At 33.6% G+C, this 19892-nt stretch overlaps 1 protein-coding gene across 1 annotated transcript in view; it reads left to right on the forward strand.

Annotated features, from left to right (window-relative positions):
* LOC149787886 (uncharacterized) overlaps positions 1-19892 on the forward strand; it is a 227682-nt gene that overhangs the window by 127095 nt on the left and 80695 nt on the right. Inside the window, exons 33-40 of the mRNA XM_089974127.1 lie at positions 1137-1256; positions 6318-6459; positions 6819-6954; positions 8453-8666; positions 10917-11037; positions 12643-12843; positions 13724-13922; positions 15538-15627. Of these exons, the coding sequence (XP_089830253.1) occupies positions 1137-1256; positions 6318-6459; positions 6819-6954; positions 8453-8666; positions 10917-11037; positions 12643-12843; positions 13724-13922; positions 15538-15627 (1223 nt within the window). The remainder of the gene's footprint in view (positions 1-1136; positions 1257-6317; positions 6460-6818; positions 6955-8452; positions 8667-10916; positions 11038-12642; positions 12844-13723; positions 13923-15537; positions 15628-19892) is intronic.

Raw genomic sequence — 19892 nt, forward strand, 5'->3', positions numbered from 1 at the left:
ATTGGTATTAAGTAGGCATGGATTCATTGGTATTAAGCATGCATGGATTCATTGGTATTAAGCATGCATGGATTCATTGGTATTAAGCAGGCATGGATTCATTGGTATTAAGCATGCATGGATTCATTGGTATTAAGCATGCATGGATTCATTGGTATTAAGCATGCATGGATTCATTGGTATTATGCAGGCATGGATTCATTGGTATTAAGCAGGCATGGATTCATTGGTATTAAGTAGGCATGGATTCATTGGTATTAAGCAGGCATGGATTCATTGGTATTAAGCATGCATGGATTCATTGGTATTAAGCAGGTATGGATTCATTGGTGTTAAACATGCATGGATTCATTGGTATTAAGTAGGCATGGATTCATTGGTATTAAGCAGGCATGAATTCATTGGTATTAAGCATGCATGGATTCATTGGTATTAAGCATGCATGGATTCATTGGTATTAAACAGGCATGGATAAAATGAGGCATAATTATGTTTTTTTTAGATTTTTTTAAACTTGAGAATCAAATTTAATATTAAATCTAATTTTCAGTTATAGTATAATTTCTCATTCTTTCTTTCATTTTCAGTATTAGTGTTTGAATATCTTGTGCTTTTCTCCTTTCTCGCTGTCCTCATGTCATAACATGTCGATTGAAGGCAGTGAGTTGAGATTACATCTGCCAGATACTATTAGATATGTTTGCATTGAAACATAAGATGTTTTAAAAGTTTTTGATAAGAGTTAAAATAAAATAAAAACAGTTATAAACTAATATTTTATTGCAAGATTACAGAAATTACATTGATTTATCATATAATTTTGTTCATCTCTAGTGCCAAAATGCATTAGAAAATGGGGTTGGCTTCGTTATCATATGTGGTTAATTTTTTATTGGGTATCTTAATTTGTGGTTCTAACAAAATCCATGAAGACTGGTACACCGTGAAAAGTAGTGATACTGCAGTATTCACCAACTTAGTAGGTTGGAAACATCTACAGTAGCATAATTGAAAAAGCATCTTTGCCAACTTTGCATACCCAGCTTTAGAATTAAGTACACGTTCATTGAGGCCATACAGGACAAGTAGATACATTTTTCTTTCTAAAAATTATTATGATTTATTTGTGTTTCTAGCTTTGAATGCAACCTGTATGAAGAAGGTCGACCAATTCGTGGAGTGCAGCACTGCTGGAATATGACAGAAGAGAAATTTAAATGCAAGGTGGATGGACTCCTACCAGGACTAACATACAGGTAGGTTTTTCTTAATGTTACAATGTGCATACATTGAAAACTTGAATATGGATGATTACCTGGTCTTGGTGTGTACCAAGTTATGATCAACAGGAAATGATCTGCTATTTTTTGTAGAAAGTATTAGGAAGGACAGATTAAGAATGTATAATTTGATATAAATTTTTAAAGTTGTGAGATACCCAAATGCTAAAACTCTGGAATGGGAATGTTGTTAATGAGGGCTAGCCAGAATCCAAAGAAGAAAAAAATCTATTTTTTGAAAAATATTTTGTTCTTATAGCTTGGGTGATTTATGGTGTGCAATGTTCAGCAAATACATGTTGGAGTTATTTCCCTTGATCAGCATTGGCACTGTGAACACACTACATAAATATAAACACTCTATACATGTGAACCTTTCAACCAGAGGATTTTCCTTCTGAGATGAGTGAGATTAGGGGAATCTCATGAAACTCATTGAAATCTCCTGCATATTTTATAAAATTCTGAAACCAAAAATTTCCATTTTTTTTTACTCATTGCTTCCAGTGTAGTGTATATCCAGTAAATACTTCCTGTGTTCATGTGACTGTAAACATGACAGTTTAATTGCAGATTTGATTGTTAAAACCTAAGTTTAATCTTTGGATTATACTATGTGTGATCAGTGGTAATTCTGAATGGATTATAGGTATCATACCACAAATTATGTACGGCCAGAGAATTAGTCTACTGGTTGGGAAATAAAATATAAGTACTAAATTTCGAGATGCATCTGTTGACTTTGAAAAGAATTTTAATTTTTTCCATTACACATTTCATAATCTTCAGTCTATGTACTATAGTTGACAAAAAATATTTACTTTTATTTTGATATCCTATATTTAATTTCCTGTTGACAAGATAGCATATCAACATGTTATTATGTGTAGAATTGGGAGTCCCCTGTTTAGCAGCACAAGGCACAAGAAAATGCTGCAAAACATGTTTTTCAAGGCTTAAAAAGTTCTCAAACTCTAATGGTTGAAGTTTGTGTTGTTTGTTTGCAAGTCTTATGAAGAAATTCAGTTTTATTATATATTAACATTAAGTTCTATGGGAAATAAATTGTTGGTCCAATCCCTTAAAGATATTAATGGCTTTTGGTCAGATTAGACATTACTAAAGAGCTAGGGTGGCATAAAACAGGTGACTTTGGCTTGGTATTTAATGTTCATCAGTATCTAAGTGTGTATGTGACTTACCAATGGGGGCCCCGAGTGGCCAAGTGGTCTAAGACGCTCAGTGTTCTGGATCACTGCCATCTCACCTCTGTCTGCATGGGTTCGAGTCCAAGGTTCGGCTAGTGTGGGTACGTGGGAAAGCCTGCCAGTAGCTTCTCGTGGGTTGGTGGTTCTTCCCTGGGTTTTCCCGGGTTCTTCCTCCACCATTAATACTGGCCGCCATTTATAGCCTATCTTGTGCTGAAAAATGGCGTTAAACTCTAGAACAACAACAACAACAACGACTTACCAATACTAAAATGGCAAAAATCTAAACAGCTACAATATCACACAAATTTTAGTAATGGATGAAAACATGAACTTTAGTCATTGGAATAAAGTTCAAAGGAGCATAAATACTCATTCTCCAATTCCTATAAAGTTGATTTTATTAGGAACTTTCCAAAGTTGTCTCAGATAGCACCAGTCTTGGCAAGCAGTCAGCAATTAAATTTCTTGGTAGAGTTGTACCAACACTGCCACATTTCAGTGCAGGCATGGAAATGGTATTTTCCATTCTGAGGAAAATTCTGACTCACTTCAGAAGACCCACTAACCAATAAACCATCTCCTAAGTGTTGAGGTCAGCAGTGAAGATAACTGCCACCAATAACCCATGCTGTAATCTACTAAGAAAAACTAAATGATTGTGCAAAATATAAGAAGTGTATAAATGGCAACATGTTCCTGTGAAAGGATTTGATGTAATTAGATTTAAATTTAAAAATAAATAGAAACTTGTTCAATAGGTGTAATATTTGTCCATTTGTATACTAAAATTGGATCAGTGAAAATCATCCCTCTTTTGAAGTTATAACCCTTGAACAAAATTTGCACATTTCCTGATCCTTCTTAAGCTGACCTCTCTTTTCTGTTAGAGATATGATTCCTGCTTTCATATTCATAATTAGATTTCAACCAAATTTACTATGAAGCTTCATGTCAACAAAGGTTTGATAATAAGCACATTCTTCACATATTTCCAATAGTTACTGCCCTTGATCTTCACAGTATAGGCATTGCTAAGGCACAGCCTTGTAAACACTCTAGCATCCACATTTATAATTAGATTTCAACCAGATTTACTCGAAAGCTTCAACTCAACAAGATCTTGGACAGGTGTATTGATTAAAACATTCTGGACATATTTCTTAGAGTTATGGCCCTTGATCATCTTAGCATTGGCATTAATAATGTACAGGTATAAGAATACTCTAGCACCCACATTTTCGTTTGACTTTTTCAAACTGAATTGCTTTGAAGTTTGATCTTGAGAAGAGCTCAGATCAGTTTGATGATGAGCAGATGCTGAGTAGATCCATACGTTTCTTACACAGTTATGGCCCTTGATTGGCTGAGTTGGCTGAAATGCACTGGAAGCTGGGAATGCTGAAATCAGTTTAAAGCATGATAAGTATCTTGAATGAAATGAGGTTATCTAAACACTTTCTTCAATATTAATATATATTTATTCATTTAGTTCAAGAAACAAACTTAACTTGATCAAATTTTGGCATTCCTGGATTCCATCACATTCCAGCCACGTAGGAAAATGGAACTTTAAATCACATCTATTTAATTGTGCGAGAATGTGATTTTTAGAAAACAGACAGAGTAAATAAGGTCTAACTAAAACATTTTAAGTTTAGTCCTTCCTTGATATGGGCTGCCAAGTGTGTGAAATATTCCTGAAAATTTGACTTCTCATTCCGATGTTAGTTGAACCCCAAAACATAAATATCAGGGTGGCTGTCTTACATTGTAGGACTGAGTATCCAATATATATCACTACCTAATGTAATCTGCTACGAAGTCGAAGAATTCATCTTCTTTGTCTGATAATCTGATAATCCTCCATTGTCATTTAGTAAATCAGCATGATCTATCATCTGACTTCCTTTCCTTGGCCTCACAGTCATATGTGGATGCTTTTTTTAGAGACTGAGCTTGAGCTTTGTAAGAAACACTGTGATCATACAATTTGTGGAATCTTTTAAAGTTGCAACTGAACACGTCATTTGTGTGGCAAGATCAAATAACCATCCTCTTTTACTTGCCACTGAGTCACACTTGTGGCACAATCAGAGGTTTGTCACATGGGAAAACAAGCTATGGGATTAAGGTCAGTTATTTATTAGAAGAGTCAGACCTCTGTTTGGCACTGAAGGAGTACACATATTCAAAGCTCAGTCAAAAGGATGAAAACATAGTCAATGCTACCTTAACAAGTTTTTGCAGAAACTTTTATATAGTAAATGGGTACTTTATGGCTCATTTTATTACCTGGGTAATTATGAACAGGCAGTTAACCAAGTTCCCAGGTACTTCTTTAAAGTGTATTCTCATCTTTTTGTTTGATTTTAACAACTTTTTCTAATAATATTCTCTTCAGCAAGGTCTTGTATTTCTTCTTAGAACTAGTTCAGATATGAAACAGCAAATATGTTGTTTGTAGCGGCCATTTGTAATCATTATCTTGTCACTGAAGTTCAGGATGGTCTAGCTTTTCAGGTTTAATTGTTAAGAAATCCTGGTGTTTTAGACTAGGAAGGATAGTACTGACTACACTTAGTGACATTGTGATTTTGAAATCAAAGCCCATTTTCATGTATATAGGTCATGTGGTATTCATTTGATGGAAGGTGGTGGTCTAGTACACCATTTTATGGTGTAATAAGATTGGGATCCACAGCATATAGTCATGTGATAGTGAAACATGGATGGAAAGAGTGTATATTTTTCCAGACTTAAGATTAAATTATTGCATGTTTGGTACTTAAAGTTGCATGTACCACACTGCCCATTTAGTTCATTTGTTTACATTGCATTATTTATAGGTTTGTATGGGAAAATAACATACAATAACACCACCCAGCAACTTTTGAACTTGGTAGCTTACTATGCTTAGTTATTTTAAATAGAAATCTCATTTTGATCCATTTAAAATGTTAACTTACAGTCATATTGTGATTGACTGCACCTTGGATCAACTCTGGAAAGGGATTTTGCTGGGAGTTTTTTTGTCCATTTAAATAAATTTTTTGATGAACTTGAGTTATTAGCTAAGTTGATTCAGTATAATGTGCATGTGGCTGCATGGAATGGCCATGAAGCAAGCTGCACTTGTGTTTGTGTCCAGACATTGATAGTTTGGAATCATAAGGTGGAAAAGTATACATATAAATTGCTTTGGAAATCTTATTTACAGATATGTCTGTATGCCCAACCCTCGCTGCCACACCCAGTGATCAGTTCACTTTATTTGGCATATGTACATGATTTTTGCAAAAGAACCACAAAAAATGTCATGCCATTATAATTACAGTATTTTACATTGCCAGTGTAACAAGGATTTAGATTTGTTGAAATGATGTCATGGGATGGTGAGAACTTGGAGGTGTTGGTTCAAGGCAACAGCAAATAGCTACACTGTTGTATTCTTTCACTGTTCTTTTTTGCTTTGGAAATATTTTAAAATAGTGGTTAAATATAGTGATGTTGTATATTTATGGAGAGGTGTTATTATTTTATAACTGTTTGTAATTACAAGAATTGAAAATGAATATTTTATAGGGTTCTTGATATCATGAAATTTGAAAATTGATTAGGTGCTCTGCAAGAACAGCCTTCTTGTTACTATGCCACTCCTACAGTGGATGACTGATCTTCAAATTTAATGACTTAAGGAATCCTTTAAAATAGGTCTTAGTAGTTCAGTTCATAAATGTCAGTGTATCATATTTTGAAATGGAATGCAGTTTTAATATTAGTATTTTGTAAATATACTGCATTCAACATTTATTTTCATCCATTGCAGGATTTATGTGATCACAAACTATGCCTTGGCACATGGTCAACAAGCATGTGAGGTCCAGACCTCATCCTCAGTCTTGTATTACACTCCTGTTGGCCCGCCACGCCCACCAAAAGTCAGGGTTGTCAGTGTAGACATGTATTCGGTAAGGTTTATTGCATTTCACTAATTAAAACAAAGTACATCAGCATATTACTATACACTAGGTTTGGACTATTTTTGTAACTATTTTGACTTCAATAACTTTTCTTTCTTTCTGCCTTTGTGATCTTTTTGCATTGACAAACATATACAATCAGTCACAATAAGCTACTTCCAGTGTATAAGATACCTTACATCCCATATAGCCTCAATCATCCAAACTTTAATCAAACTACATTTTTTGATGGATTTAAATCATGAATTTCACCAAAATTACTGTATCAGGCTAGGTTATTGGATATTATATAATTAATTAACCTGTCATTGAATTAACTCCCTTGTTTTGTGAAATTACCTCACCAGGCATTATTGGATTGGGAGGCTCTGCAGATTCAGGAGGATTTATTGATGGGTTACCAAATCTATGTTGATGATAAACCACTTGGAAAGGTCCGGGATAAAGATGTCCACCAGATGCTGATCAACAAAATGGAACCAGGTTAGTTTTGAACACCATTCTGTTTACAAACTCTTAATAAGTAACTATTTTAAAAGCCTGTTTTGATACTGTAGATCACAATATTCCCACAGATTTTAAGCTTTTTTGCAGAGAAACTGAATTTATAAAAAAAATTTAAATTAATATAGGGATCCAGAGTGGCCAAGTGGTCTAAAGCGCTCACAGTTATGGATCATGCCATCTCACTTCTTCCTGGGTTTTGAGTCTTGGGTTTAGCCAATGTGGGTATGTGAGAAAGCTTGCCAGTAGCTTCTCATGGGTCGGTCGTTCTTTCTGGGGTTTTCCAGGGTTCTTCCTCCACCATTTATACTGGCTGCCATATATAGCCTATCTTGTGCTGAAAAAATGGCGTTAAACCCTACAACAACAACAGACTTTAATGTCTGTTTTTAGATATTAAGTAAATTATTGTTTTAAAATATTTAGTAGTGACTATGCCATATGAACTAGATCCACAAAACTAAATGGTTTTAAAATACACAGTGGTCCACTTCTTGAGAAGACTTTGCTAAAAGAGGATACCATGAGGTAAGTGTCCACCTTGGCCAACACCAAAATAATATATTTAACATTTTCTTCCCCCTAGAGAGAGAGAGACCACCTCTTTCTGAAGTCCACTTTTTTAGTTCTAGAACAGAGCCACTGTATTATGATTATCTTTTTATAAAAACTTTTAGCTTTTGAAAATCCTGAAAAGTACCTTTTGGAAATGAAAAACATAGAACAATTTTAATTCCATATATTTTTTGCATGTAGTATGAGCTACTGGTACTTACTGACTTTTATTCCTCCAGTATTATTTATTGATGGCATATTATAAATCTGCTATGACAAGCTGAAGCTGAATGATAAGCCCATAGTTATCATATAATAGATCTTCTATGATAAGCTCAAGCTGAATGATAAGCCCATAGTTATCATATAATAGATCTTCTATGATAAGCTCAAGCTGAATGATAAGCCCATAGTTATCATATAATAGATCTTCTATGATAAGCTCAAACTGAATGATAAGCCCATAGTTATCATATAATAGATCTTCTATGATAAGCTTAAGCTGAATGATAAGCCCATAGTTATCATATAATAGATCTTCTATGATAAGCTCAAGCTGAATGATAAGCCCATAGTTATCATATAATAGATCTTCTATGATAAGCTCAAACTGAATGATAAGCCCATAGTTATCATATAATAGATCTTCTATGATAAGCTCAAACTGAATGATAAGCCCATAGTTATCATATAATAGATCTTCTATGACAAGCTGAAGCTGAATGATAACCCCATTCTCCACTTGAAGAAAAATGTAGCTGGTTCTAATTTGATGAGGCTGTATCCATTAATAAGACAAGATTACCCCCACATTCCACAGAAGCTGTAATTGGATCCCTGGTATTAACATTAGTAGAGATACTATATTTATTAATCTTTATTTTTTGCATTATTAATCTAAATTAGTAATGTTGTTTTTTAGGCAGGACACTATCTGTTCACGTGAAAGCTGTAATAAAACCATCAATGCAGGAGAGTGAACCATCTAACAAAATTCTTGTCACATGTCCACGACGACCTCCTCTGGTGCATATTTCTCAGCAGCCAGCTTTCAAACAGGGCTGTGTGCTTATTGCATGGGAAAAACCAAAGGGCCACACAACGTCCTTTGGAGATGAGGACATCTCCAGCTATGCGTAAGTACAGACTGGATAACTGAAAGTGTGAACAACTCTGGTAAATGGACAAAATGATTCTAAGTCAGTTTTGCTCATGACAGCCAACTCTACTACAGAGACAACAAAGTTGGATGTTTAAGAAAGGTTGATTAAATATAAGGGATCATAAATATAAGGATCATACAAGTATTGTGCTTTTTCTAAGCTGTTTTCATCTCAGTATACAATAAAAAGAGAGAAACAGGTTTTCATATAGCACAGTAAACGTTATTTCTTTTGGTCACATACAGTAAATAGCATTTCTTGTATTAATGCAGAGGAGCCATGAAAACTCAAATGTCTGATTTGTAATCGAAGGGTTGCAGGTTTGCTACCAACTAGGCCACCACAGGTCAGCTGTCTCATTGTGTCCTTGGAAAAGGCACTTATCCCTCATTTAATCATGATGCAGCTATTAATGTTTTTAAAGTGCCATTAAAACCAACCAAACAACCAACCAAAAAAGTCACTGTTGTAACACTTTATGATTTTCTAGAAATGTTTTGAAATCTAGAAGCTGACAGACAAGAGGGGCAACATACATGGCTACCAGTACATCCTGCATGGTGTAAACACTAGTGAAATTTATTGATATGGTCATATAAGTATATTTGTCTCATGTGTGATGAAATTCTAAAACCACTGATCTACCTGGTATTCATTCATAAAGTCTATAAACATTTCAATGGTCTATCAAGTATTCATTCAGAAAGTCTGTAAACATTTTACTAATCTACCCAGTATTCATTAAGAAAGACTGTAAACATTTCACTAATCTACCCAGTATTCATTCAGACAGGCTGCAAACAGTTCAGTAATCTACCTAGTATTCATTAAGAAAGGCTGTAAACATTGCACTAACCTACCAAATATTCATTCAGAAAGGCTGTAAACATTTCACTAATCTACCCAGTATTCATTTAGAAAGGCTGTAAATATTTCACTGTATTTGATACACCATAATACATATACTACCAATCTTGCTGGTAGCAAAATTAATCGTGTATAGCAGGTAGAGACTCTTCACATAAAAAATAACCATTAATGTCGCCTTCCAGTTTCTAAATACCAATGTTCACATGCATTGTTTTGGTATATATGATTTTTGTTTTTTTTGACTTGATTGGAAACATGCATGATGGACTGGTAGCTTATTTTATTAATAGAATTTTATAAACTTGGAAAATTCATTACTGAAATTAGCACTTAACTCATTTTTGCCAAATGAAAAAACAAAGTAGATAAGAAAACTTATTACCATGGCATTAAACATTTTTGTTCAGCAATGTCACCATGCATAACATCTGAATAACTTGTATTTAAACTTAATGTCATGAAGTTCATACAGCCATGAATATCAAGATTTTGAAGAATAACAATCTTCAGTGTAAACAGACTTATAGATGTCCTTTTGTATGTACAAATTTAAGTAAGTAATCAAATCCCATTCATACCATATCCAGTTCCAATCCCATTTTCTAATTATGCCCATAACAATGTCTACAAATTGTTTGCTTCATATTTTAAACAACACAAGCAGAATTGGTGACATGACTGTTGCTTTTTAATGACAACTGTTATATAACTTTGTGTGTTGGCCCATTCAAGGTGTATTGTCAGAATCAGTAGTTTTGTTCTGTGTGGGTTCTTAGATATTAACATCAAGTCAAGTTAATAGAAATTCTCAACCCCTCAGATTCATACAAGCTGTTTTCTAGAAATGGGGCATAATGTTTAATTTCTTGGGGTGGGGGTTTGCTATAAATATGCCATAAAACATATAAATATCAAAAATCAAAATTATTTAATGGATTTACTACAGCTTGGGGATTTTAAAATCTTGGTTACATTTATGAATTTAATATTGAACTTTTGTCATTAAACATCCTTCTTTTTCATAATGTTTCCTTTTTTTCTTTTCTTCTTTGCTTTGACACCATACTAACAATGGTCTCTGTATTTCTCATTTGCCATGGTAATTGGACATTCTTTTTAGAGTGCCTCTTATTTATGAGTTGTTGCCCTTTCTGACTAGCAGCGGAAGTTGTAGAGTGTCAGAAAGGACCTACATGTAAATGTGTTCAGCCAGTGTGTGGAAGTTGTACAGTGTCAGAAAAATAATTAATGGAATGCCAAATGAGTGATTGAACATGCCAGATAAAATAAGCAACTGAGGTAAATTGCTATTGCCTTCTTTTTAAAACTGATGTAGAATTCTATCATTTGCAGAATTTATGTTGATGGCAAGCTGTACGGGGATGAGAAAGCCAACAAGTACGGTGACAAACATGGATATCAGTATATACTGAATGATCTCTCTCCAGAGCAGAGCTACGACATCACTGTCAAGGTCAGATAGCAATAATGACTTCAATTGAAAAAGACGTTGACAGGGATTTATCTACCTTGAGGCCTTCTGTTACGTACAACATGCACATTATATATAGCAAGAATTGACAAATTTGGCTTACAAAAAGAAATTGAGTTATCCTGAAAATTGAAGTTAATGGCCCATAATCTATACACAAGCATCAGGGAGCACATAAGGATATAAAATATTGTATTAAAAATTCATCAGTGAGAAAAATTTATAAGCAGAGAACAAAAGGAGGTATTCGTATTTAGTTAGAACTGTTTGACTGACTTAAGATTTCATCCATTGGAGACTTTGATAAAAAAAAGAAGCAATGTCTGTCTTTTGTCACTTGGAATGTTCTTCTGTATTAATGGACCAGTATACTGAAAGCTCTTCTTAAACATTTCTTTCTTTGACATCTAGTATAATAAACATTTGACTTCTAACAGGCCTTAAATTTTGGAGTACCTTCAGCATCTTTTTGGTGAAAGATAACACTTTGGTTGACAAGAATAGATTTGTGTACACTTTATTCATAAAATTGTCCTTTCTAAGGATAATTCTTTCATTTTAAAATTTCTGGGATGTTCGACCTGAGGTCAGGGGTTTTCATCTTGTATGTTTTTAAAGGGCCGTGTTTGCTGTTTTGATGAAAAGATCAATCCATTTACCTAAAATATCAATATCTTCAAAGATTTAGACTTTATTCCATGCAGTCTGTTTTAGATTTTACAGGAAGTGCATCAAAGTTTTGAAATGATCTATAAGTAATGGGTTTATACCCAGTAGATATTGTTTTTCTTTGAATTGTTATTTACTTGACATGGTATAAAATTGCAAAGCAGTCACTTTAAACCACTCTTAAGAACCATTATTTCAGATCATTTCTGTAGAGTTTTGCTTTTTCTTGAATAATCTTTAGCCAAATTTTTTGTAGTTTTTCTAGTTTTTTTTTCCTTCTACTTATAGCAACTGTACCAGATTTTACACACAAAAGTAGCCCATACTTTCATGCTTTCCCAGCCTTTTGAAATGGTTTGTCATAGTCATTGATATACAAGAAAGTTTCACTCAGATTTTGAATCAGTTTGCCTCCTGGGGGTCCATTGAACTGTACATTATTATTTGGTGATTCATCTTTTCTTAAATACCCAGAATATTACCCACTGCTATTTGTAAACCCTTACCAGAAACCCAGAATTTATGAGATTTACATTATTGTTATTGTTAAAGGCACTCAAGGAGATATTAATGGTATTATACCAACATTCACAATGATTATTGCTGTGATTATCATTACTGTAGACAGCAGATCAGGGTCTGTGTTGATTATAATTGTACTGTGAATATGTATGGTACATCGAGGTTCAACTATGTATCTGGTACAGTCTGAGACTAGTTAATGCTGTGGAACTGATACAATGTATCACTTGAGTTCCATACAAAGTATCACTTATCAGAACAGTGGAGGAAAATTATAAAATATGGCTTTTATTATTCTGTAATTGGAGTAATAAACTTAATTTCATCTATCCATCCCCTCCCCAGAAAATATAGACACTTTAAGCTTGCAATTTGTTCATTTTTTTTTCTTTCTAGGCCATTGCTGGCAAGAAACGTTTCCACAGTATGGAGGCACAGCATGTCTTTTGCCTGTGTGACAGTCTGATGTCCAATGTTCTACCTGTTATGGCCCCTGCAGCCCCTAAATCGCCTAAACTGAGGCTGGAGGGGCTCCACCCAGAAGGAATCGATGTGACTTGGATCCACCCTCAGCAGCATGGAGATGCAGCCATATCAGTAAGTTGATCATAATCTTCTGTAGGTTATGTGAATAATGAACTGTCTTTCAGTGATTTTAAAATATTTGTAATAACAGCAATTTGGTTAGGCTTCATTTTTACTAATTTGCTTTCACTTTTCTCAGCATGTATAGAGGATGTTTTATTGATCTGAGTGAATTAGGGGTATATTTACTATTAGTGAATGAAAATATTATGTCTCAGCTACGAAATGAAGTATTTGCATTATTTACACATTCATTATTCACACAAAACAAGCAATATGCTCAAACAGTATAGAACAGATCTGAGTAGCAGATGTTATACAGAAATCTCAGCTTTTTAGTGCTTATGTATTTCTGTGATTTGTGTACCAGCGTACAAAAAATAGTTCCATTTCTGATGGATATCAATTGATATTTCCAAAAATAATAATAATATGCTAGTTTCAAGGATAGTAATTATTATTAAACAACTGTAAGTCGTTTATCATTGTGTAATTCTTTTTTTATGTTGGCATGCAGCAAAATATTAAATTCAGCTGAGGCCAAATTGAGAATATGTCATTTTTAACATTACATTTGGTGATAAAGTATGATTGAATGAAGCTGAATTTGGTTATAAACAATATCATGTAAATATTTAAGAAGCTTTAGAATGTGTATACAATGTTTAGTGAAGACTTTTAGTGTATTATTGCCACTGTCTGTGTTAATGGAAAGAATGCATCTACATTTCAGGAAATATCACCATGCATTCATTATGTGCCAGTTATAAGTTTTTCCAAGTTTTCCATTTGTTCTAAGTTTTCCAGAATAAGCTTACAAGACAGTAGTTCACATACACCAGATATTGGTGTAAGTAATTTAGTTAATGTCAGAAGTACGTACATATTTCAGGGTTATCAAATGCTGCGAGATGGAAAGGTTTACGGAGGAATTGTTCCCCCAGACGTAAACTTCTTCCGTATTCGTGATATTTATCTTGGGGACAAAATTAAACTACAATTAATGGCCCTAACTGAGCATCCTGTAGGGCGATCACAGGAAATGGTCATGGACAAAGAAAAAGGGACTGTTGAACCATCCGACAGAAATGGTAATTATCTCTGTGTGATGATAGACATCATTTATATGGTGTTATTTATTAGAGATATGTTTCCTTTTCTCCTTTATTTAGTTATTTATTTTTTACAATGGTTACTAATATTATTAACATATTCTTTTCATCACATGCTTGACCTTCTTTTTGAGTGTGAATTAACATTTTATCGCTGATTGTTTTTTCCATTCCGAAAACATGTATCTGTAAACTATTATCACCTTTCCTTATATTGATTGACACTTTCTTCACAATCAGATGAAACTGTCTCACCTTCTGCATGATCCACATTAGTTTAATAAAGGCTATAAAATTATTTTGTATCCTTTTAGGGGAGACAGTTATGTAAATATTTACTTCTCAGTTGTTAATATTTTCTAATCATGAGATAAGTATCCTGTGTCTATTTAGAGTACTCTTGCTATGTTTTATCAGATTCCTCTATACCAGATCAAATATTGTCAGTAAATTCATTTATTATCATGCAGTTTTGTATTAAATTAAATTTTCTTCAGTATTTAAATTCATAGATTGGGGAAGGTGATCATAGATTGGGAAGGGGATCACTGTTCATTGTTCACTAGATCTTTGATTTCATGATTTGTAACGGCAATGAATGCCCCAAAATTAGTACCCCACAAAAAAAGTTTACATACTTTTCATTTTTTTCTTCTGCCCTCTCTTTAAAGAAATCTTTTCTTTTCTCTCTATGCCTACTTTGAGGCATGTGTTCTGATACTTAAAAATAATTTGCTTTTTTGATGATTTCTTATTGTAAACAGCTGCATGTATAGTTTAATAGGGTCATTTTTAATTCTAAAGTGAAAATAATGAAAGTCATTTCACAAATATACTTTTTATTTTCAATATGGATTGAGCAAGTTTTAGGCTTGCTGTGTGGTAATGTGTCCATCGTAAGATTACTCTTCATTTACAGTAGTCTAGAGACATCAAAGGGAGGGAATACATCAAAGGGAGGGAATAAGTTTTAATGCCTGAAAATTAATTGTGTTAAGATTTTTCATATATTGATTGTTGAAGTGTTTTGGATTTCATGCTTATTGTTTTTGATTATTTTGTAAATTATATACCGTGGAATCTGCATGGCTGAAACATTCTTGATTCTTTGAAGGTTTGTTTCCTAATGCACCTGGTTTATAGTTTATAATTAAATTTAGCTGCATTCACATGGACTACCATATATACTTGCCTAGAAGTCAGGTTCATCTGACAAAAACAAATGCTGATTCACCATCACATAATGTGACATCAGATCAGGGTCTGTGTTGTTTGCTTCAATTAATCCTAACACAATGCATGGACCCTTATCTGCCAGTGCATTATGCAAAAGCAGATCTGGGTCTATACAGTAAGCACTTGGATCCAACTAATACTTGATTATATATGGTATGGGTGTCTCAAAAATTTAATTTTATTTAGAACCCTTTTGTGTAATGAGATTCAACTGTATTTATATTTACATAGAACTTCTTAGTTCATATTTGTCTTTATATTTTTATTCTGCTTATGCTAGTGAGTATTTGGATTTTATTTATTATCTTCTTCTGTTTGCACATGGATTATGATAATACTTTGTTGATTTTATCTTCAGGAAGTTATCAAAAAGTAATCATCTTCAGCAGGGATTTCAAATCACGCCAATTTCCAACATCTAATGAACCTGCTACTAACAAAATTGAGGGTAAAGAATTCGCTAGCATAGACTGCTTCAGTACAGCTTTCCTATATATAATGTCTCTTTTTTTTATATAAAAGAAAATTGCCATGCAGTCTAATCAGCTGCTGCTTAACTAATTAATTCGGACCAATTTCGGCTTGTTTGACATGCAAATTATACGTCATTTCTACATAAGAAGCTTTCCAGTATACCACTGCCCCTCATATAACATATTTTGGTTCATGCATCCCATTAAAGTGAGTAATGTTTGTTTGTTATTATTATTTATGCTTATTATACTTAATGTCCTTGTCTTTTTGAAAGCCAATTGCATTGTGGTTTCTCCTAGCTAAGTATCCAGTATTTGTTTTATGTACTACAATAACACACACAAGGTTAAAAATGTACATTCCTGTCTTGAAATAGTGAATGAAAATTTCCAGTGGTTGAGTGAACACAATCACATGTTTAATTGGATGAGTTCTGATTTAAGGCCAACCATTGCTTCTGATTAATGAATGGAATGTTCTTTTGAAAATATTGCCAATTTTGTTCATGAAATGTCCATACATTTTATCAAAAGTTTGTTGTACACTTTGATCAAACTCAATTTGTGGACATTTATTTTTATCAAGCTCATGCAGGTACTTTATTCTCACTCTTTTGTAGCAAAATGTGCTTACCAGCACAACTCTTAATTTCAAATTAGTCAAACCTATCAGTAGTGGTCACCCATGGAAAAGGTAAAGGTGTCCTTTGTGCACATGTGACCTGTATGAATAGATTCATCTTTGAAATTGGTTTTGAATAAATATTTGTTTGTTTACTGCATATTTACTGAAAATTATTATTATTATTATTATTATTATTATTATTATTGATATTATTATTATTATTATTATTATTATTATTATTTTATCAGGATTTTTATGTGCACTATTCAACAAAATCATAAAATACATGTATATCTTCTCTATCAAATGTATGTTCTACATATGATTATTGCATTCTGCTCATATTACTCCATCTTGTAAATTAAATCATCACTGACTTAAAATAATCAGTGACCCTTTTTGTGCATCACAGCAAAACAGTAATTTCACTGACAATTGACAGCTTACGTAAGAATGTAAAACTGGTTATCCATCTTATAGACATTAAGACTGGAAACAGCTGTTCTTACTTTAAAAACAATATACGGATTAGCTAGTTGCTGACCTTGCTGAGATCAAAAGACAATTGGCTTATGTGAGAAGCCTGTCATGAATAGGAAATAAAACAAAATTGTGTGACCCGTGAACTTAAACTTCACCTGCCTTTACAGACAAAATTTAAATGGTGAATGACTTTAATAAAACGGGATGTAACTCTTATCAAAGACAATCTTTTTTCTTGAAAGAGAGCTTTAATTCGCAGGCATATAGATGAAGATATTAAGCTGTACCTGTCACATTGACATATAAGGTGACTTCCACTTCTGCAGCAATCTTTATGACGAAGGGTTTTCACCAACAGCAAAAGACATCTAATGATATCCACATTGTCCTAAATGAAATTGGTGCCAAGCTGACAGCCATTACGTGTACCACAGCATCTAATTTGATAATCTTGTTATTGCTGAAGAATATCAGAGATGGTTTCTACACTCAGCAGTTGAAAGGAAGAAATGGTGTTATCTTAAATTCCTGAAAATTCTTTTCACCCATTGTAGCTTTTCCCTTTGAGACTCTTGTTTATGGATGTAGCAGCTGGATGTAGTGTATGATAGATTCATGTGAACACAACAGGTCTCACAAATTTTAGTGGATTGTCATGAAATATGGCAATTGTTTTGGCCATCATCTGGTGATGAATTTATTGACCAGTCACAGTGCTTCTGCAATTTTTGTTTAAGTTATTGCCCATCTTGATGTAGAGTCTGATGTTCTTAACACATTAACCCCTAGCAACGACTTAACAGGGCAGGAGGTTGTAGCCTACTGCCAAGCTCTGTAGCGTCATGGTCATGCGTGATACAATAAAGTGGATGGTATTATAGAAAGTTAGACAGATGTAGTTTTTACAATGATACCAAATAATCTGGAATGTCTAGTTGCACTACAGAATACAGATAAAAAAACCTCATTTTTTGGACCCGACTTTGTTTTACCCAAAATTCGCCCGTGGTCAGAATCTGATTTTGTGTCAGGATTTTAGACTTTTTGGTTTCACATCTAAGGCAAACCGGTATGAAATGCAAACAGACAGATGAGCCTTTGCAAAAAGTAGGATAAGATGTCTATTTGGAATAAAGAGTGGTCTCCATACAAAAATAATGCCTCTGTTTAGCAAAAAAACCCACAAAAAAACACAACTTTTACCCTTCTGCTTATGCGCGAGTCAAATAGCCCAATGAAAAAGTGTTTCTAACACAACTAGACAATATGTTATTGAAAGATGACTGGGGATTTGGTGTTTTCAAGTCTATTCAGAAATAGCTTTCAAAATGTGTTTCCTATTTGATTTTCAGATGAAAATGGCAAAAAGCTCCAGGGGTTAATGTGTTAATGGATAAATAATGAGGTCTGTACATGTTTATGGTGATCATTTGAAGATACACATATTGACAATTTACTGACCCTCCCACAATTTTTATTTGAGTTATTGCCCTTTTTGCTTGCTGCTGAATGACGTGTATGATAGAATCTGGGGAACACAATATTTCCTGAAGTTTTTCATGGATCGTTGTGAAACTTGGCACATATTGTGATCATCAACTGAAGATGTACGTGTCAACATAACACTCCTTCTGGGAATTTTGTTATAGTTATTTCTCTTTTCTGACATGGAGCTGGATGTAGCACATGTCAGAATATTGTGAACACAACTAGTTTAACAGTTTTCAGTGGATCACATTGAAACTTTTTATATGTTATTGTCATCACCAGAAGATGTACACATTGACAAATCACTGTACATATTGGCAAATCACTGTACATATTGGCAAATCACTGTACAGATTGACAAATCACTGTACATATTGACAAATCATGTACATATTGGCAAATCACTGTACCTATTGACAAATCACAATGCAAGTTAACAAATCTCTGTAGCTCTTGTACTTCTGATTTTTTACTGTCATGTCCTGCAGCTGAATATAGAGTAAGACTAACTCATGTGAGTGAACCTTGTCTTTGTGGTCTTTTATAGATTTCTGTGAAATGTGATACATATTATGTCATCATCAAAAGGTCTGAAAATCTTTGTGCTCACACAATTGTTTGGGTTAGAATTATTGCTTCTTTTTACTTAAAGCTAGATGGAACATGACGAAATGTTTTGATAATGACCATTGCAGTGTCTACTCTTTTCCAGCTATTGACCTCATCAGTTGCATACATGTATCATGCCTCCAGTTACTAATAAATTTGCTTATAAACTATCACTGCTATCTGGCTATGTGCTCTAGATCTCAATGATGGATAGATCTGCTCCAGATGTTACAAATGGTCTAACTTGGCAGGTTTAGGACACTCGACCAATCAAAATAGAGTTGACAATAATGGTTCTTGCTGTGGAACACATCATATACTAGATATTGCTACTAAATATGGGGATTTCCATGAATTTTGTAACACATGATATTTAATACTTGCAGTCATTGATGGTGGAAACATCTGCATTTGCAAGTGATTCTGAATCATACTTTTCAGGTTTTTCAGTGGATATAATTGATTCAGGAAGTGTTGGCAGTGATATTGAACTAACTGTTATGTCCATTTTGTCGGATAATGAGATAGAATCAGATGAAGACAATACAGTGTGGATAATACAGCCACATGCTCTGCAAGTCACTGAAAGCATCACTGCTTCCTTTGTTTTGGATAAGAGGAAAAATAAATCTATTTCTTCTTTAAATATTTTCCTCTTAGTTAAGTGAAAGAATTGTGACTGAAACTAACAAATATGCAACAAAATGTTTTTAAGAGAAGACAGATAATGTTTGAATTTTCAAAAAAGGCTGAATGAGACGTCATTAATTTGCAAGGTGTCTCATGTTTGTCTTTGCATAAGATATAACTGCTTTAACCATAACTTCAGAATTTTGGAACGTAATGACCAGTTCAACTTTGTAAATAATTATGTATTTCAAATTTGACATACAACTTTGCATAAAATAAAGACAGGTGAATTGTAATGTTAGAAGTAGAGTTTTCTGTTTTCAGTTAATGGATTTTTATTAGCAATCATGTTGAAGTCGTAGGATTAAAGAATCACACAACAAAAGGTTGTTACAACTTTTATAT

Source organism: Sinohyriopsis cumingii, chromosome 11 (genome assembly GCF_028554795.1).
Source record: "Sinohyriopsis cumingii isolate HCF-2022 chromosome 11, ASM2855479v2, whole genome shotgun sequence".
Lineage (NCBI taxonomy): Eukaryota > Metazoa > Mollusca > Bivalvia > Unionida > Unionidae > Sinohyriopsis > Sinohyriopsis cumingii.